This window comes from Gigantopelta aegis, chromosome 10, assembly GCF_016097555.1.
Source record: "Gigantopelta aegis isolate Gae_Host chromosome 10, Gae_host_genome, whole genome shotgun sequence".
Classification (NCBI taxonomy): Eukaryota; Metazoa; Mollusca; class Gastropoda; order Neomphalida; family Peltospiridae; genus Gigantopelta; species Gigantopelta aegis.
Window position 1 is genome coordinate 39447830 of NC_054708.1, and position 22703 is coordinate 39470532.

The following is a 22703-nucleotide window of genomic DNA, read 5'->3' on the forward strand; positions in this document are numbered from 1 at the left end:
AGGTCTGCCCACTGTTTCATGCACGTAAGCGGGATCGACCGCGTAGATTGTAGGCCCCATGCATATGGTTGAGTTAAAGAACTTCCTTTTTATGGAAGCTTCGATAGCTCAGAGCGTATCGTGGTTAGTCTTGCAATTTGGGGGCGAATCGGTGCCACAGGTTCGAGTCCCAGCAACGGCATGGGACAATTTTTGAGGCCAGAAAGGATTTAATTATCCCCTGCGCCAGTGCGTTAATATCTATGTATGTAATAGTCAACCTCGACATACATACAATATATAGATATTCATACATCAATACATACTAGCCAGTGCCAGGTCTGCCCACTGTTTCATGCACGTAAGCGGGATCGACCGCGTAGATTGTAGGCCCCATGCATATGGTTGAGTTAAAGAACTTCCTTTTTATGGAAGCTTCGATAGCTCAGAGCGTAACGTGGTTAGTCTTGCAATTTGCGGGCGAATCGGTGCCACAGGTTCGAGTCCCAGCAACGGCATGGGACAATTTTTTGAGGCCAGAAATGATTTAATTATCCCCTGCGCCAGTGCGTTAATATTTATGTATGTAATAGTCAACCTCGACATACATACAATATATAGATATTCATACATCAGTACATACATACATACATACATACATACATACATATAGACATACATAGGTGATACATAATTAAACTAACCCAGTAATTGTTTACCTGTCCCGCCTTTTTCTATTCGAACTAACCCAGTAACTGTTGATGTTTTAACTCAAATTAATTGGGAATTGAGCGACCATCCTGAGCAAGATGGGACTCTTCACCCACAGTGAAACCAGAAACGAGCAAATAAGAGGTTTTAAAACTTACTTTAACTGTCCACTATATTCACAGTCATTGGTTTTTTAATGTGTCATGGTAGAACACAAGTATGTTATTGGCGGCGCAGTCTTGCATAGCTTTTTGATGACAACAGACTCGAAAATAATTGTGTGTAAAGTTAACAGTGTAACTGACCTTCAGTCCTATATTATTGACCTTCAGTCCTACATTACATTTTTGAATGCTATACAGACATTACTCAATTAAATTTGTATCATACTGTCAAGTGTTCCCTTAAACATTGTAAACTCTACACAAACCAGTCATTTTGTTGTTGTTGTTTTCGAGTATAGTTAGATAAGATCACCGTTTAAATAAACACACTAGGATACACTCGCACAATTTAAAAGTATCTATTTATTATTAAATAATAACATGTATAATAAGATTGTTTTTTTTTTTTTACCAGATGCTGACGATGACAAGTTTATTAACGTTACAGAAAGTACACCAAAAGGTAATGCAAATTTAATTATTGCTACCTAATGATGTTTGAGTTACACGTATACTATATGTAAATTGTTATGTAATTACATATATAATTATGGAGAGAACTCTAAATATATTTGAGTAAACATCAACAACTTAACTCATTTAGGCAAACATTGACGGGCTTACACATATAAATTAGTTATACGTCAGACACAACTCCAAACTTTTAATTGTTAGAAAACTGTTATTTTCACTTAAATATATTACGCAAGTCATTTCCTAAATGAGATAGCTGACGAATAAAGTAATATGACTGTTGTGACCAATAAATAGAAAATATCTGATTACTGTTATAAAAATTCGACTTTATCCAGACGAACGCCACATATTCCATGCATAATAAAGCGGTTATTTTAAAACAATCCTACAAAGTACGACAAATAAATGAAATGAACCGTTTTATATCCCTATTTTACTGTTTTACAAAGTAGTAGGTCTTACCTTGTCGCCTGGAATATCTGTAAAACAAAACAAAATACTTCTTATTCAAATAATATCTTTTATAATACTAAATATTTTGTTTGTATTAAGGTTACTTATTATTATTATTATTATTATTATTATTATTATTATTATTATTATTATTTAACATAGTATAGTTGTAGTGTTTAATGTCAACCTTCCTTTGCTGGTTATTGCTAGGGCAAAGTAGTTCCGACCGAAAAAGCTATATAGACATTTATCTCAAATATAGTTAAACGTCAGATACAATTCCAAACTTTTAATTGTTATAAAACTCTTTTATTCTTACTTTTGATAGATACCAACGGTTGGGATGGGGGGGGGACAGTTATATATTGATTCGCCTTTTAACTGGGGATGCATAGTTTACAGAATTTAGAAGTAGGCAGTAAAGCGCATGCTTCTCACAATATCTGAATATATCTATATCTATCTATATATATCTATATCTATATCTATATCTATATATATATATATATATCTATAGCTATATCTATATATATATATCTATATGTGTGTGTGTGTGTGTGTGTGTGTGTGTGTGTGTGTGTGTGTGTGTGTACGTGTACGTGTACGTGTACGTGCGCGTGTGTGTGTGTGTGATTGCATGAAAAAAAATACAATGTGTCAGTGTTAACAAATAAAGTTACAGGGAAGCTATGGAAAATCTGTTTATGCGACACATGTGGCTAGTGTAATTATGTGATAGCTGTGGTAAACAAGCATTCTGAGATAACTGCCAAAGGAATATGTATCCCCTACCGGACCCAACAACTTTTTGTATCGCCTATATTCAAAATATCGCCATGAACGTCAAGTCTGGTCTGTAACAGTACATGATAAAGTTATACACAAAATTTCAGCTCAATATCTCAAGGCATTCTAAAAAAAACCCATCGGAAAAACTATATGTGGGATAAACGGATGGACAGACAGACGTACAGAAGGACAGACCGGTAGGGGACTAATAACGTTATATGGTTTAATGTTACAAGCGATAAAACATGCAATCCATCTTGCTGTATACAAAGGAGTATATATTAGCCTGAATAAAGCGGTCATCGGGCCACGTTTATGGTGTACCTTGTCATCATTTATACAGTGATTTGTCTGTAATGGGTTTCTCAGAAACAGTTTTACTTTTATGTTGTAATGTTTTGTGTTTCAATTCCAAACAATATATCGAAATTATGGAACATATATAGTTTTCAGTAATTATTGAGTATATGTAACATTTTACAGAATGCAAGGATGCCATAGAAAACTGCACGGATTTCGGTTACGAGACATGTGAAGATTACAAAAATTGGTCGAACGAATACTGTTCCAAATACTGCGGCATTTGCAATGGTAAATATAAGTTAAATGTATGTGAGTACGTACGTACATGTGTATGTTTGTAAATAGATTTAACTCAGTCGGTTGAGTGCTCGCTTTAGGTGTTTACATCGCAGGATCGAACCATCTCGGTGGATCCATTCAACTGATTGGGTTTTCTCTCGTTCCAACCAGTGCACCACAACTGGACAAAGGCCGTAGTATTCCTTAGGAAAATGCATATAAACGATCTCTCGCTGCATTAGGAAAAATGTAGCAGGTTTCCTCTTTATGACTACGTGTTACAATTACCAAATGTTTGACATCCAATAGTCGATATTTAAATAATCAATATGATCTAGTGGTGTTGTTAAACAAAAACATATACCACTGACGTAAGAAACAGGAGGGGGGGGCATGCCCCCCCCCCCCCCCCCATTTCTTTATTCGGTCATTTATTAATCATCCGGTAATCAACCCAGTCATCCTGTTGAATTTGGTGTCAGATTGTTTGGATGATTTTCTAAATTTAAAGTCTAATTGGATCCTACTTTTTTTGTTAGTTTTTTCTTTCGTGTGTTTTGTTTTTTTGTTTTTTGAAGAACCACTTTCGTTTCTCTGATTTTATTTGGACTAGCTTTGTTTTCTTATTACTGGGATAAGGGTGAGGGTAAGAATACATACGTCAAACCTGCTCTTTTTTGGACAAAGAACTGTGATGGAATCCTTTCGATTCCATCCAGAACTTTTATTACAATTTCTTCGAGATACTGACTTTTAATCTTAATTTTAATATTACCTATCTGTAATATTTGTACTTTTGCACAGTTCTTTACACTGTTTTTATTTAACTGTTGAATTTTTATATTGATGTTAATCATCACTTTAGATTTGCCTTTACCATAGTTTGACACCCAATAGCCGATGTATTTTTCATGCTGGAGTGTCTTTGAACATTAATTAATTAATTCATCCATTCATTCAAACCTGCTTTGTTCCTGTTGAAATCATGGCCTTTATTAAACATATTTTGATAAAGTTTTGCACTGTGGTTTACGGCAACGGGACACATTCGTATCGAGTTGACTCCCGAAAGCACAGAGCAACTCGCTACGTCCGACATAGGCTTAAATCCAACAAATACAAATCCAAAGTGAGAATAACACAGGGCTATTGTATGTAATTCAAATAACAATTGCTGAATAAACTCTGGTGTTTCGAATATCTCCGGTACATAAAGTTTGACAAAATCCGCCAAGCCCGATATTTTCCCGTGGTCTGAATGTCCGTTTTTCAAAACTACAAATCATGATCACACTCTTGACATAGATGAGGGAGCTAACATGATGCTCACAACACTGCGTCGAAGCTTCATCGACTTTACAAATATGGAACATGAATTTTTTCGCTTTTCGCAATAGTAAATATTGCCGATGGATTTCAATGTAACAATCACTTCAAAGAATTCCATAAATCGTCTAAAGGGACACAGTAGACACACAATACACTTGATGACAGTTGTGAAATAGTAAACATTTCACAACATTGAAATGAAGGCATGGTTCTCAATGAAAGCCGGTTGGGCGTGTCTGGCCAAATTGTTTTCAAAAGAAATAATTTTGGTGATTTTGTTTTACAACAGGTCTCTTCTGATTAGACAAATAAAGAATCAGCACAAGAGGGTTGGGCCAAAAGTTACAAAACAGCCGCAAATCCCATTGTGTAGGGGTTGAAAAAGGGGGAAAAATTTAAGATATTCAGACAAGGAAGAGTAGAATCAGGGTTAAGGAGTGTAGATGTTAATTTAAAAAACATGACTATAGGTGTGTAAGAAATCCACTTAAGAGAAAAGAAAGAGAGCCAGATAAATTTGACGGAAAACGTGTTGATTGGTTAGATTACATAAGCCATTTTGAACAAGTAGCTTTTTGGAATAGTTGGTCAGATAATGAAAAGGTTCTCATAGCTTTCTATCAGTCTGAGAGGGGTAGCACTAAGGTTACTTGGTGACCTGTCCGCGACACAAATCAGAGATTATGCAATGTTAAAGTTTGCCTTAGGGGGTAGATTTAGTCCGGTGAAGCGTGAAACAGTCCACCATTGTGAATTTAGGAACCGAAAACATTCAAAAGGGGAGGGTGCGGTAAAAGTTAATGTGTCGCCGGTAAAACTCAATTTGCGACTGTAAAACCAGTGTTAACGTCCGCAAATGGTCAAATACAACATAGTTATCCCCTAAATTAACGTGTCTCTGACGCATAAGTTAACTACAAGCACAAGGACCGTAAATAGGTTTTAGTTGGAATAGGCGGTTAAATTTATTTTTAAACTGTTTTTGAGATTATGTAAAAATGTATGGATTTTTAAAGCAATCTTAGCGCAATGAAATCGTAAAACCATCGTATGCTATGAAGTCACTAGTGAAGTTGTAAAACCATCGTATGCTATGAAGTCACTAGTGAAGTTGTAAAACCATCGTATGCTATGAAGTCACTAGTGAAGTTGTCTTAAAACGTTTCCAACTCGTTTTAGAATAATTCGTTGTGAGATAAACGGTATCAAACGGTTACTCACGTAGTATTATCTATTTATATATGTACACTGAATTCCCTTTTTGTTTGTTTGTTTACAGGACAAGGCGTCCCAACAACCACGCCAGTAATGACACCTGCACCACGTGTCGAATCGAGTGAGTTACCGTGCAATTACTGACAATTATACATCATTATAAATCATTGTCCTCTTCATTTCTTTGGAGCCAATGGTTTTTGCTAATGTTTATATATAGATAGATAGGTAGGTAGGTAGGTAGGTAGGTAGGTACATACATACATACATACATACACACATACATACATACATATATACATACATATATACATACATACATAGATGTAATTGGTCTGATTGGTAGCGTTCCAGCCCAACAATTGCGGGCGATTGGGTGCCACAGGTTCGGGTCTCGGTAACGGCATGAGGAAATTTGTGAAAGCAATAAAGGATTTTAATATTCCCTGTGCCAGTGCGTCATTGAATATATGTATGTTTAAGTCAAAACCCAACATACATACAATAGAGATATTCCAAAATATAAAAATACATATATAGCCAGTGCCAGGTCTGTCCACATCTGCATGTAAGTCAAACGTTGCCAAGCCATGGGGCCTTAGAACCGCGTGGTTGTTGGACCGCTACGAATATGGTCGACTAACGATCGTTCTATTTTTGTAGAACGTAGTTGGTCTGATTGGTAGCGTTCCGGCCCAACAATTGCGGGCGATTGGGTGCCACAGGTTCGAGTCTCGGTAACGGCATGAGGAAATTTGTGAAGGCAATAAAGGATTTTAATATCCCCTGTGGCAGTGCGTCATTGAATATATATATGTTTAAATAAAAAAACGCGACATACATACAATAGAGATATTCAAAAATATAAAAATACATAGATGTATGTATGTATGTATGTATGTCTGTATCTATGTCTATATATATATATATATATATATATATATATATATATTATTGTCCCCGGAGATTCTTGACAGTGTTGGTGTTGAGAACCCCGAGCTCACTTACCTTTATGATTAATATAAAAATACTTATAATAATATGCACATCAATAGTAAAATATTTTACATACATATAATTATATATCATATCATATGCATACACACCCACATGTATGCACACACACACACACACACACACACACACACACACACACACACACATGTATGCACACACACACACACGTATTGACACACACACACACACACATGTATGCACACACACACACATGTATACACACACATGTATGCACACACACACACACCCACATGTATGCACACACACACACATACACACACACACACACAGACCCCCCCCACACACACATGTATGCACACACACACACACACACACACACACACACACACACACACACACACACAATGCACATATATGACTGCTTGTAGATGCATATATATTTTAAGATATTAATCAATTATGTAGTTAGGGATTATTTTTCTGTGAGCAAGAAGTGGAAAAGGTTGAAACGAAATGAACAAGACACAGTAAAGCAAAGAAAAAGAAAAAGATCAGAATTAAATAAAAAGAACAACTGCAGAAATTATATCTACTTTTAAGCCATATATAGAAGAAAAAAACAATAGTGTACTTATATACGGAAACACAATGAAAACGCAAAAACAACTTTTCATTGCAAATGACGACAAACTATTAATGAATTGATGAATAATGTAATATGACATTAATGACTGGTATTCATGAGATACATTCACATGGAAACATGGCCAGTTATCATCAGTAATCGAGTTGCATTCGTAATCGAAAAGTTCTGCCTCTATACCCTTTTCTAGATCTGCCTCTATACCCTTCTCACTATGTGTCCAACATACTTCACCTTATTCCTAAGGAAATCACATTTCTGTGGTGCCAACTTCATCTTACATTGTCGAATGCAAACAAATATTCTTTCTAATCTTTCTAGATGTTGTTCATATGATGATGTAAATATGATCAAATCATCCAGATAGATCAAACAAATATTTAGATGAAGATCACCCAAACACTGTTCCATTAATCTCTGGAAAGTTGCTGGAGCATTCGTTAAACCACAAGCTAAGCGATTGAACTCGTAGAAACCTAATGGACCCACTGTAAATGCAATTCTTTCTTTGTGATCTTCTTCAACTTCCACCTGATGATAGCTACTTTTTAAATCTAATACTGAAACATAAGAAGAACCAGACAATAAACCTAGAATCTCATCTATGCGGGGCAAAGCATAAGAATCTTTCTTCGTCTTCTGATTTAACTGGCGGAAATCAACACACGTAGTTTTCTATTGCTCTTTCGGCATAAAACAATATTCGACGACCATGGGCTGTGTGATTTTCTAATCACTCCACTTGTCAACAACTGCTGTAAATGTGTCTTCACTTCATCGAGCACTGATGGTGGAATGCAACGATGGCGTTGTTTGAATGGGATCTTATCAATCAGGTCTATCTTATGTTTCACTAAATCAGCAAGACCAATATCCTCATCATTCTTTGAGAAAATATCTCGATACTTGTTGATAAGTTCAACACCTTTCTCCAACTGTCTTGAATCCAAATCAGTAGAGGACAAATCAATACTGCTAAGTATAGAATCTGCTCCCTCTACAGTTTCTACTAAGGATGCATCTTCTACTGTTACGGGTTGAATCTCGCAAATAACAGTACTAGGGGGCATAACAACAGTTGTAGTAGTGATATTTGATAAACAAACTTGTATATTCCCAGTATCTCGATATTTGTACGAAATCAACCCAGGAACAATGTCAATATCATTTGGTATTGCTGCATCTTTGGTTTGCTGTAACATGGCACAACTAGCAGTATAGTCTACCTCCTTATCAAAATAAGCTTTAACAATGCATATCGACATTCTGCAAAAGTCTTTAACAATGTTTTTTCCTGCAATCCTGCAAAAAAGAAGAAGAAAGTATATTAGTACCCAAGATAATAGGAATCTTGTCAGCATACTGACTGTGCGGAAATACTAACATCAAAGAGTAGTTTGAGTCTATTCCAAAAACTATTTTCACAGAAATATCAACACCAACATAACCTAAATAAGGCAAAGACAACCCATCAGCACATTCAATATCCAGAATATGAGCTAATGGTTGAAGAGAAACTTCTGGAAAATGCTTCTGCAAAATGATTCACTCAAAGTTGACACTGTAGACCCTGTATCAAGCACGACAAACAACACCTTCAACAACAATTTCTACTTCATTAGATGAACCCATCAAACCACTTGGGACATCATCAGTTGTATCATGATATCTTTTGTGACAAACACCTATGGACGACCTCTTCCCATGTTCTGATTCAAGTTTAAATCACGCCGTCTATGATCTAAACGAATTCCACATCCAACAGCAATGTGTCCAAGCTGACCACATCGATAACATGTTGGTACGTAATCTTCACTTTCCAGACTGTTACCTCTACCTTGTCCTCTTTGAGTATAATCTTGGTTGGGCATAGTTCGACCAGCAGATGCAGAGGATGTCCTGGAGTTTGACATGAAAGGTTGACGATTATCTCTAAATAATGTTTGATGCTGTGCAGCAAAACAAGACTGTTCCTGCTTCCTCTTCAGGTCTGATATTTCAGAAGAAAGTGATCTGATCATATCTTTGATCTGTTGCATTTTAGATGTCTCTGTACTTACTGATGCTTGTTTTACAGGATGTGGGTTTTTTTATCTTTGCTTTCCAGATTGTTGCATTTGATCAATTTCCATGAATCTCAATTCATCAAAATCACCAATGCTACCATACTTGTGACCAGAAATATCATGAAGTTCTTTTCGTAGTCCCCTCCAGAAAACGGATCGAAACATCTCATTAGTATCTGAATGATGAACATCTCCTTGCCTGACAGCTTTTGTAAGAAGATCCTCAATTCTACACCCCCAAGAAGAAACATCTTCATTTTTTCCATGTCTGGAACTGTAAAACTGAGCTGGAAGACTTTCCGATGGTTCGACTGTACTATAAGCACCCTGAAACTTTCTGAAAATAACTCTAAGATCAGCATCAGCACCTAACCTAATAACTATTCTTACAGCCTCACCCATAAGTGATCGCCTAACAGCTTGACTAATTGCAGACTGAGAATATATACCCTCTTGTAACAAACAAGAAACTTCATATTCCCATTGATCATAAAGTGTGTCCCCTTTACCTGCAGAAGATACATCTCCATAGAATAAAGACAAACGAGGAACTTGAAGAAAACCTAAAGTACAAGAATTGCCATTCCCCTCAAACTTAGGTCTAACCAATCCCTCCTCCTCACAAATATGATGCCATCCAGCATCTAAACGAATCGGGTGTATTCACCTCTGGGCGAACACGTAACCGTTAAAATGTCTCCGCTAAATCTTTCCTTTCTTCTTCAGTTAATGCTCAAGCCATGATTCTATGTACACAAATACAAAGTTTGCAAGTACAAAGTGCAAACCATAAATAAATTTTTTAAATCTGTAGATATCGGAAAACCCCCACAACAAATTACAATATTAATCAAAAGTAAGTATTATTACAAATTATTTACAGTGTGCACACTGATGTTTTCTTTCCAGGAATCCTGTTCAAATGAAAACAATCTGCATTGTTAATCAGCATACATACATTCAACAACACCAACGCATAATTTATGGTTACACGTCACTAGAAAAAATAAAATTGCAATTGTAGCTTCAATACACTTTCCTATATAAACCTTCAGTAAACTATCAGCCATGTTTAACGTTTCATCCAAGCTACATACACACTAAAGCAATACCATGGATACGAGTAGATATATATATATATAAGTATACGAATACATGTATGTCAAGTAATATGGTGTTTATGCAGTGACCAAAGATAAAACAGAAACAACTATAGTTATAACAAACGAAATAGAATACAATTGATGAAAGAAATAAACAACCTAGCAAGTAATTGACGGAAAATAGAAACAAGTAATGGACAAAAACAAATAAACAACCAAGCAAGTAATTGACGGAAAATAGAAACAAGTAATGGACGAAAACAAATAAACAACCAAGCAAGTAATTGATGGAAAATAGAAACAAGTAATGGACGAAAACAAATAAATAAGCAAGGGGAAAACAAAAAAGCAAAACAAACCCAATTCAACATCTAACAAACTCAAACACACATTTCCAACTTCAAACACTAAAATTAAAAAAAAACAAACATTTTTTTATTGTTATTATTATTATTAATTTATTTTTAAACTACATGCATTGCAACAAACAAAACAATGAAAAACAAAATCCCAACTAATGTTTCACTACATGTATATGTATAATAAAGCAATTATTTAAAATATCGAAAATAAAAAATCACATTAAAAAAATACAATAGTCACTTTTACATAAATAATCAACCAGCTCACTTGATAATCAATTGTTCCGGAACACTACTTTAAAAAACCCCAAAACAAACCCAAGTACAAAACAAAAAGAAAAATAACCCCCAAAAATATACAACAGGAAAACACAAAACAAAAACACATTTTATACCTTACATCTGTAATATATATATATATATATATATACACACACACACACACACACACACACATTTGTATATGCATATGTATATGTCTCTCTCTCTCTCTCTCTCTCTCTCTCTCTCTCTCTCTCTCTCTCTCTCTCTCTCTCTCTCTCTCTCTCTCTCTATCTCTGTGTGTGTGGAGAACAACAAAATAATAATAATAATAATAAAAAAAAACTACCTTCAGATAACGAAGACTGAGCCCAGTGAAACTATTTTACACAATCACAATTTAAATGTTAATGTCACCAACTAATTTAAACAATCACTTCCACTTTAGTGGAGATGATGAACTGACATAGATCCAACTTTGAATGTTCCGTTGATCCTCTGAAAACTGTAGTTGTCCCTACGTCGGCTCCAAATGTAACAGAAAAATAACCTCCACTGAAGGGATTCGAACCACGGACTCTCAGTGCAAGAGTCCAGAGCTTTACCAACTGAGCTAATAGGGTAATACCCACTAGCTACTGCCAGTAGGAGCACTTTATACCAACACTACTACATCAATATGACACACTGGCGCACAAGTTAAAAAGCTAATGTATATACATAACCGACCCACCCAAATGAATGAATGAATATTTAACCTCTTCCCAGTACGAAATGGTATCAGCTATTGGGTGTCAACATCACTCATACCTTGGAAAAACGTTTTATTTTGAGTAGACTTAAGTCTCCTCCCCACCGTTACTAGCGTGGTGTGGTCATCAGTAACATAATCATGCTTTGTTTTAAAGGTTTAGTGTTTAGCCATCGAACTTTAATGTTTCGGCTAATATAATATTTTCTCATTTTTAAAATTACAATATACTTATATTTTGTCGATATTATGCATTTCCTTTGAAACGTTTTACAAGTTTTATTACCAAGATGTAGAATAATCCAGTGTAATATTTGAGTTACAAATTGAGAATGATTGTTCCTCTAATACAAGTCTATGCCCTAGGTATACCGAAATCGTGTTCACATGCTGTGTGTGTTTTCTCTTTCTAACAGACTGTTCGGATCGTATACCCGACTGTATAGTGTATGACAGTTGCAGTGGTCCATTCGAGTCTTGGGCCCGCTATCGGTGTCAGAAATATTGTAAATTCTGCGTGCGTGAGTACTCCATGTGTCTTAGTGATATTATATACATGTGTACATATTTTAAACACTTAAAACTATTGAAAAAAAGCAACAACAAAATACAGCACCAAAGAAACAAAATATGACACCTACTTTGGGGAATATATAGTATGCAGACAAAATGCATATTTTATAGTGTGAGGTGCCAACCCACTATTGGAGGGGATGGGGCAACCCACTATTGGAGGGGATGGGGCAACCCCACTATGTATGTATGTATGTATGTATGATTTTATAAAATTTAATACGGTAAAAGAAAAACCCACCAGAAGTTTAATTAAGAGGGGACATTGCCCCCGTGCCCACCCCTCGCTACGTCACTGCAAATTCGCTTGGTACTGGGGAGTTTCGATCTTTGAATTTCCCTCCCCACACACACACACATACACACACTTCTGAACACGCGCCCGAGTGGAACATAACAATTTAATCTGTTTCACAAATGCACAATGCACTCATGCTGTCAGCAGATTAGGATAGTGAAAAACTCCACCAAAATGTGACTTGCTCGTTCTGCCCGTGGACTGTTCGTTTGTTTTAATATGTGTGCAGTTCCCGAGCCGGAAGTGTGTGAAGACGACGACCCTAACTGTGACAGGCTGGATAGCGACCTCTGCTGGGCGCCCCGACTCCGGATCTTCCGACACAAACACTGCAGACGATTCTGTGGGCTCTGTCCAGGTGAGATACCGCACAGCACTCACCTTGTATGGTGTGGTGATAGAATAGTCAATGTAGGATGTGATATTTCATATGAACTCAAACTGTGGACTGGTTGATTTTGCGGAATGGTACCATAAAGAAAGCCCCACATCCATTATGTCTAATAAGAGAGTAAACAGTTATATTATCTTGCTTGTTATTCCAAGTCAGATTTTTGTTTTGTTTGTTTTTGGTGATTACTTAGAAATGATATTGTTATTATTATATTATAAAGCATCTGGGAACAAAATGTTTTTTTGATTTTTTTTTAATGATAAACAACCAGACACGGCAAGACAAAGAAAGCCCTATAATTTATTTTTACTTAGTTTTCGTTGTCCATGAGAGATGATACTCCAGGGGAAGAAAGCATCTTCATAATATTCGGCTCAGTGTTATACAGACAATGTTTTGTAGAAAGGAGTGATCTAAAGTAGCTGAAAGAGAAAGTGTCTGGTCTAAATAAAGAGCTATAAATATTCTTGAATACAAAATGCATGGCTGATTGGTTTATCTCGATTTCAGGGCAAACACCCAAGAAACCGCCACGAGGTATGTAGTTCTTAATATTCAAATTAATTAGTCATCGTAATTTGGAAACCTATATACACATTGATAGTCTCATATGAACAGTTGTGATTGTAATGCGTAGAGTAGAAGTGTTGTGTAAGACTCCAAATGGTGCCAATGGTTATGTAGTTTGCATGTATAGCATTGTGTATAAAACAGAGAAGAGCGAAAGGCAAATTATATCTGGCAGACAGACAACTAATTTTCTGGGGTTTTTTTTTGGTCAACTCTGCTGTCTCAGACAGTCTTATCTGGTCATCTACAGTCGAGATGCCAATGTCTGCTAAACCATCGACATTTGTAAATATTCGGCGATCGGAAAGTCTTATTCGCATCAACAGATTAATCTGGAAATCAAGAAACCATAAGACGTCTTGAGGGGAAATCCGTTCTTCAAATTAGTGATGTTAACTAGACTTGCATCTTAGCAAGTATCGGTGTATGGGATAAGTGTCGGGTGATTTGCAGGAGGATACTGGTTCACCCCGACTCTTTATGTATGCTCATCTGGTTAAAATGCGAATTGATATAATAGTAACTTCCGACGCCGTGATGGCGGGACGTATCCCAGTGGTGAAGCGGTGGCCTCGTGCGTCATTGGTCTACGATTGATCCTCCAAGTCGGGACAATTGGGTCATTTCTCCTTCCAGCCAGTGCTTCCCAAGTTGTGTAACAAAGGCTGTGGTATGCTAATAGTAAAAAATAATAACCCATGCATGGCGTGCTAGCAGTGGGTTCCCTCTTTCGCTATTTGCGTGGTTCTTAACCATATTATAACCGAGTGCGTCGTTAAATAAAAATGTATTCTGTTAATATTATTATCATTGTTTTATTCAGTATGTATATTTGTGATATTGTGTATTTGAGCGGTATGTCTGTAAGATACTTATTGTTCCTTAAACAAACTAATTGATTTCATGCACACACGTGTGTGCACTTAGCTGTAGAACGGTTCTTTCACGTGACAGCCGCGAGTCATAGTGCGACTTTACCATCACATCTTTTGGAATTCGTCTGGTGCTGAGGTATAATAATGGCAGATTCTTTATCGTCATAATGTATGTTACGTCTTTTTATTACACACTTTTAACATTCCTAGGTGAGTAGTTTAACACATATTATTATACACTTTTAACATTACCAGGTGAATAGTTTAACAGTATTATTGTACACACTTTTAATATTCCTAGGTGAGTAGTTTAACTCATATTATTATACAGTTGAATAGTTTTATACATGTTATTGTACACACTTAACATTCATAAATGAGTGGTTTAACGTATAATATACACTTTTAACATTACCAGGTGAGTAGTTTAACATGTATTATTGTACACACTTAATATTCCTAGTTGAGTAGTTTAACACATAATATACACTTTTAACATTACCAGGTGAGTAGTTTAACATGTATTATTTTATTACATACCCATTAAATCTTACTATATAAATACAGTCCTGAATACAAAAATGAAATACACTTTTCCGTATTCAACTCAACTGCCGGAACTATGCCGTATTCAACGCTACTGTTTATAGCACATGGTTACCGGGAATGCCCTTAGCGATATGTAAACACAGTTGGTGCTTGGTTTGAATTGCCTATTAAAGCAGTTAACTGGTATGCATGTTTAAAATGCTATTTCGTGGAACATTTGAACTGAAAACAGACGAGAGCGCGATACCAAAACTGGAGACGGGAACACTACTCACCAACGAGCTTTTAATCCACGATTAAGGTCGACGACAGTCACTTTTTGGACCCTTGTTTTGGCTACGTAGGCCTACACAATAAATAAAACATATCCAACATTAATTTTGTGATATGATATATTTGACAAAAGGTACTTTTTATTTCTTTCATCTCTTAAAACTTAAAATTAATATTTTGTCCAGGATTATAAAAAAAAAGAAAAAAATACTGACCTGTAAACAGCGTTGTCTGCTTGTTATAGGAATTTCACTGGGGTCAAGGTTAGTAGACTAGTTTTTATTTTAATATGGCGAAGCATTGATAATATATCTAATTTTGAATTTAAATGATGTCAGTATTCCAATGACGTCACTTTGCATCTCCTTACAATAACCATAAAGAATATTGAAAAAATTCCAATGCAAAATTGCTATTGAATATTTTTAACATTACTAATGCATCTGGATGTGTTTGAACAAAATCTTGTGATTAAAAAATTGTACCTTTTACGAAATATGGATTTCTAGTGAAATTACGGTAAGATATGTTATATTTATTGTGTAGGAAGCCAAAACAAGGGTGCGAAAAGTGACTTTCGTCGAATTTAGCAACAATGACTTGCACGCACCGTCTCCTCACGTAGAAAAATTGGATGAACTAACAACCGATTATTCGGTGGAGCGATGATTTATGGAGACACATTTAATATGAACTTCAACTTTTCAGCAACGAATAATTCAGTGAACATCAATAAAAGAAAACACACCGATGACACACAGACATTGAGTGAACAATTATTCTTGACATTTTTTCTTCGTTGATAAAATTGGCGCGCTGAAGGTTTTGTGACGTATTACGAACAAATTAAATATTACATTTTTCGTGAATTTTAGCTATTACATAGTCTTTAAAAGGCATTTCAAACAATATCATTGAAATTATAGGTAACTTTTCACTTAGTCTTTCTTATTTCAGTTTATTGTTTAAACAGAGCTATATTCCTATGTGTAATAATTCGTGGTTCATCGGTCCACGTAGTAACACAGCTGACCTAGTTGCGTAAATTGGTAAATCCCCGTTATTAGCTAGCAGTGTTACACGTTTTAAACTATTATTTGGAAATAAAATTCAAATTTAGGGTATGCAATAAATAAAAAACTACATGTATGTGGTTTTCTGATTTCTGTATTCCACTCGTGTATTTCCTGCAGGAAACCCCGATGTAGTTTTGTCTATGTACACACTAACATTCCTAGATCAGTAGTTTAACGCATATTATTGTACATACTTTTAAGATTCCTAGGTGAGTAGTTTTACACATATTATTGTACACACTTAACATTCCTAGTTGAGTAGTTTAACACATAATATTGTACATACTTAACATTCCTAGGTGAGTAGTTTAACATGTATTATTGTACACACTTTTAACATTCCTAGTTGAGTAGTTTAACACATATTATACACTTTTAACATTCCTAGGTGAGTAGTTTAACATGTATTATTGTACACACTTTTAACATTCCTAGTTGAGTAGTTTAACACATATTATACACTTTTAACATTACCAGGTGAGTAGTTTAACATGTATTATTGTACACACTTAAGATTCCTAGGTGAGTAGTTTAACACATATTATTGTACATACTTAACATTCCTAGGTGAGTAGTTTAACATGTATTATTGTACATACTTAACATTCCTAGGTGAGTAGTTTAACACATATTATTGTACATACTTAACATTCCTAGGTGAGTAGTTTAACACATATTATTGTACATACTTAACATTCCTAGGTGAGTAGTTTAACATGTATTATTGTACATACTTAACATTCCTAGGTGTGTAGTTTAACACATATTATTGTACATACTTAACATTCCTAGGTGAGTAGTTTAACATGTATTATTGTACATACTTAACATTCCTAGGTGTGTAGTTTAACACATATTATTGTACATACTTAACATTCCTAGGTGAGTAGTTTAACATGTATTATTGTACACACTTTTAACATTCCTAGTTGAGTAGTTTAAAGGGAGATTAAACTAAAACATGAGCCTTATGTGTTGGAAACATGCGTACCCGGACCACCAACACATATTGACACTTTAACAAATGAAAAACGACCAATTTTAGTGTTAATAAAAAAACGTGATTATTCCTACTAACTGGGGGCAGTCATTTTCTTTTCTTTTCGAGGCGTCCGGTACAGCTAGCTTGGGGCGAACTGACGTCAGCTGCTGACCAACTCCTGTATGCACAGCGTAAACAAAAAGAGTAACTTTCGACAAGGCGCTTCTCTGTGAATCTGTGATCAACCTGTAAAACAACATAAATGACGTGATAATATAATAAACTATTTAACTAAATATAGTTCAAATTGCATTAACGAACAAAATGGGGTTATAATATTTTTCTCTGTTAAATAATCCAAAGGAAAAATGTACACTATTAGGCCTCTTGGTATGCTACGTTGGAGCAAAAACGACAACCCACGGTACCCAAGTGATAATTTTCTTTTCTTTGGGATTACGTAATTGGTTAGTTCTGTGGTTTTAGATGGGAAAATCTACTTAATCAATAGCTTTACAGAACTATTTACAGTAATAAACTATGCCCACTGCCATTTTAGGGGCGACAGGTAATATTACACAATGCCAAATGCACACCTGCCAATCAGGAATCACAGGGAGAGGCAACTAACAGCATATACCAATTAGCTAAGAAAACACTCATTTCCGTACGTACGTGTAGGTTAATGCATGGAGAAAACATGGTATAATTATTTCGACTTGTTATGTAGCCACTTTGACAATGGTGTTTTATTTTATATTGAAAAATAATATATACTTATTGCTGGCTTACTGGGATGTATTTTATTACAGAACATTGCAATGCATGACTATTTTATCATCCCCCAAAAATCAGGTAGATTTGGTTTCTCTAGTTCTAAGATTCATTCCTGACGTTACGTGTTAAGTATTACGTAACCACCAGCTCGCAGGAGGGCGTATTCACTGGAATGGAACAAAATGGCTGCACCCGTTATATCTAATAACCGTCACATTTAACCGTTTTATTAATTAAATATATTACTATACTTGTTGATATTAAGCAATAATGTGCATTATATATCTTTGAATATGCATACCAGTCCAAAAGCCTTGCTTAAGCTTTCCTTTAACACGTATTATTGCTTAAGGGGTGCAGTAGTTTTAAATATTCTGCATATAAAAGATTCCTTGCTGCTACTCGTAAAGAATAATCCATTGCATGGTGGCAGCAGGTTTCCTCTCTTATTATTTGTGTGGTCCTCCATAGAGCTATATTAAAACGTGTTAGTACGTCGTTAAATAAAACATTCCTTACTTCCTTTCAAGGAAATCCTCTTTATATTTGTGAACCTAAGTCTAGGACTTACTTGGTGCTATAAAGTGTCCTTTCTAATGCTACCAATCACCCAACACCTGTTCTCTGCTATACAAGCTTTCCTGACGCCATATATCGTTACACTGATTGTTGGCAGTTCATCTGGGTCTTATTAAAAGTGCCTGTTAGTGACTAGAACAAACACTACAAGAAACAAAAACAGCACGGCTATCCGAAACTGCTTCCCTCTGTGTTTCGAGATGTCGGATTTGTTATTTTAGCGATTGTACTAGTCACCAACTTGTACGTTTAATGTTATGAGTAAACTCCAAAATAATCACCAAAGGTTCATGGCGTGTGAGTTATGGAACCGTGGGCAGTTTGGAAACGGTACTTAACGACCGTTTAATCGTCTTTTTGAAGTTGACCGTTTTGGCACTATGTACGATATGGCTCAAGTCTCACCCTGAGTGAAGGACTTAAGAGCTACCTTGCTGCTAATTCGATAGTAAAATCAGCTATTTTGTAACTCATTCAGCAACTTATTAGCACATGTTTAGGCGTGCAAGTTCGGCCAGTGGGTTTCCTGCCCACGACATCATGTTTGAACCTTACGTGGTTCGAAGACTAATACTGATTTTGTGTTTTAGAATGCAAGGATTACACAGACCGGTGTGCACACTTTGGACGTGACGTCTGCGTGAAACATTCAGCTTGGGCTAACCACTGGTGTTCCGGTTACTGCGGTCGATGTGGTATGATGGCCTTTTGTAATCCTCCACCATTTTGTGTCCACACACACACGCACACGCACATACACATGCACGTATATGCATACACATACATACATGCGCGCGCGTGTGTTTGTGTGAAAGAGTAATAGAGGTAGGGAGAGGGAGGAAGAAAGTCATGAGAGAGAGAGAGAGAGAGAGAGAGAGAGAGAGAGAGAGAGAGAGAGAGAGAGAGAGAGAGAGAGAGAGAGAGAGAGAGAGAGAGAGTTATTGTATTTATTAACATCATATTTTCATTTACCTTGTATAGTTTGACACCTAATAGCCAATGTATTTTTCATGCTGTTGTAACGATAAACATTCATTCATTCATTTATATTGTTTTGTTTTTTCAGTTACAACGACTGAACCGACAACTCAAAGTAAGTAACTTTCAGTATTTTAAATGCATTCGAAAATAGTTGTATTCTTGGCAAAATGGCTGTAAAGGTTTGTGTACCTCCGTGCGAAGAAATACGGACGGACGTGTTTCTTCTTCTTCTTCTGCGTTCAAGTTAGAGTTGATCATGCTTTAGATTTGGAGTCCGGTTGTGGTGATAAAAAACGCTGTCTCTGTCAAGTCTTCTTTGAAACCCCAAAGCTTGACAGCCAGTGTTGCTTCGTTCGGCCAGTACTTTATCCTGGCTTCATTGTAGAGGGGGGCACAATTGCAGGATGTGCTCTGGGGACTGTGGTCCTGTTTGACATGGACATTCACCAATGTCTGCCTGTTTCAGGCAGTACATATGGGATCTGAGATGGCAGTGACCGGTTCTTAGCCTGATAATCGTTGTCTCTTGGTATCTCTCCAGATGGTTGTAGCGTGGGTGCATCGGAACTTTCTCTTAATTATGTTTTTTGTTTCTCTAAAAGAGATTGGATGATTTGGCTGTTCCATTGTGCTTCCATCCTTTGCCAGCCTGTTAGCATGTTCATTCCCTGCAATAACATAATGTGCTGGAACCCAATGGACTACAACTTGCATGTGTAGAGAAAGGTCAGCCAGTCCCTGTTGAACTGTTATTACTAGGTTGTCTTCAGGTGACTGTATGCTCTGAATGAGAGATTTGCAAGCTGTCAGGAACACAACATGTGATGGAAGTAAATTCTCCAAATTGATGATTCTAGTGGCTTGAAGAAGGGCATTTGTTTCTGCTCTGAAGTTTGTTGCCTGTTTTCCTGCTGGGTATGATCCTGAAGTTACTCGTCCATCAGAAAATCTTATGGACACCACTACCAGCATTCTTTACTGCCTCTTCAGCTGAGCCATCTGTGTAGACATGGGTCCACTGTGAGGTGTTGTACTTGTCTTGAAGCATTTCCAGTGTGAGAGACTTTAGGATGGCATCTGACTGTTCTCCCTTCCTGGTGATTCCTGGAACATCCTCTACAATGGTTATTTCTTTTAAAGGGACATTCCTGAGTTTGCTGCAATGTTTTAAGATGTTATGGACTAATAAAATATTTCTACGATTATACTTACATATTAAATATATTTTCTTCTTTAGAATATTAGTGGCTGTATATTAAACGTGTGTTTGATCGTTGTAATATTTGTACTAGGTTAATTTTCATTTTATTTCCTAAAAAATATTTGAAGACAAAATCCAGTTTGGGCGTCTTACAAATATTAAGACGACCAGATATTCTAAACAAGAAAATATATTTAATATGAAAGTTTAATCGTAGAAATATTTTATTAGTCGGAAACATCTTACAATGCAGCAAACTCGGGAATGTCCCTTTAATGATGTTGTCCAATCCTCTACATCTATCAAGGGTTCCCGTTCTTCAGGTGTCCTTGGTAGGATATTAGAGCATGTGTGTCCAAGCTGTCTGGCAAGATGGTTTATGGTGCTTCGTTCTAAACGTTTTTTTTTGTTCGCTCTTGGAGTTGTTGATGTGCTGGGTGAGATGGAAGCCTCTTTAGTTTCCCGGCCGTGATTAAGAGTTTCTCCTCTCTTCGTGTGTCTAGTGGCAGCAGTCCTGTTGTTTGTTCCAGTGCACTGATTGGAGTGGTTTTCATGCCACCTGTTATAAGGCGCATTCCTGTGTTCTGTATCTTTGTCAGTCTGTTGGAGTTTGTCTTTGCAGCAGTTGCCAGGCTGATGATCCGTATTCCATAACAGGTCTGACAGCTCTACTAGTATACTTGTGAGTACTACAGCAGCCCTTTTTTGACGTTAGTCCTCCACCGTAGATATATCATGAAGCCGCTCCTGATTCTCACTTGGATCGTGAATTGTAATTTAATCTATATATGTATCAAGGTGGTAACGTCGTATTATCTGTCCAATAGGCCGTCTTATTATTGATAAAGGTCAGAAATAAACAATTAACATATTGTTTAATGTCACTATTTTCAGTTGCATGTGTTGATCGTAGTTCAGCCTGTCAAGGGTACACAGACAAGAAAACACAGTGCTGTGGCGAGTTCTACGCCTGGGCGAGATGGAACTGCCCTGTATGGTGCGGATTTTGTAGTAAGTAACACTGGTCTGTACAAGTCTAGAGTGAGGGGAGGGCGGGAACTAGAAGTCACGTGTATATCCCAGACCCTTGGTACACACCACACATGTACACGTCACACGTGTATCCCAAGTCATTGGCAAGCACCACACATGTACACCTCACGCATACATCCTAGGCCCTTGGTACACACCAGACATATACACGTCACGTGTGTACCCCAGGCCCTTGGTACACACCACACACGTTCACGTACAAGTACACGCACACGCACACACACAGGCACGCACCATGTAGACTGATAGAAAGTTGCTTTAATAAAATAAGCATGATTGTACTTAAACGTCCCCTGAAATCATTGCATGATACTCCTGGATGTTCACCGTAGTAGATGTTTCTACTTGGAATATGTCACTTAGAACTGAGTATTCAGCCTGTTTGTGGTTGTTCTAAGATGTGCAGACGATCCAAGCATGTGTTTCGTGTGACCTTTTGATGAATTGTTTTATGATACTGTTTTCCCCTTTTTTTCTTTTTAATTATTTTTATGATCGAAAACTCCGATCGTACACATAAACATGCACTCATCTTTAGACAAGATTTGAAATGTTTGGTTTGTGTATTGTCTGATGAATTTGTAAAAAATTGTAAACACCATAAATTCCATATGACTAGAAGTGTTTTAAAGAAGCAATTGTGATATTTGACAGAAATG

The 22703-nt window shown here is 36.4% G+C and overlaps 1 protein-coding gene across 1 annotated transcript in view; it reads left to right on the forward strand.

The window, feature by feature from the left end:
* The first annotated feature begins 788 nt into the window (after nucleotides 1-788).
* LOC121383621 overlaps nucleotides 789-22703 on the forward strand; it is a 36391-nt gene continuing 14476 nt past the window's right edge. The window contains exons 1-10 of the mRNA XM_041513714.1: nucleotides 789-834; nucleotides 1270-1317; nucleotides 3057-3164; nucleotides 5764-5820; nucleotides 12280-12384; nucleotides 12964-13092; nucleotides 13639-13665; nucleotides 19400-19504; nucleotides 19876-19902; nucleotides 21886-22002. Coding sequence (XP_041369648.1) covers nucleotides 789-834; nucleotides 1270-1317; nucleotides 3057-3164; nucleotides 5764-5820; nucleotides 12280-12384; nucleotides 12964-13092; nucleotides 13639-13665; nucleotides 19400-19504; nucleotides 19876-19902; nucleotides 21886-22002 — 769 coding nt within the window. The remainder of the gene's footprint in view (nucleotides 835-1269; nucleotides 1318-3056; nucleotides 3165-5763; nucleotides 5821-12279; nucleotides 12385-12963; nucleotides 13093-13638; nucleotides 13666-19399; nucleotides 19505-19875; nucleotides 19903-21885; nucleotides 22003-22703) is intronic.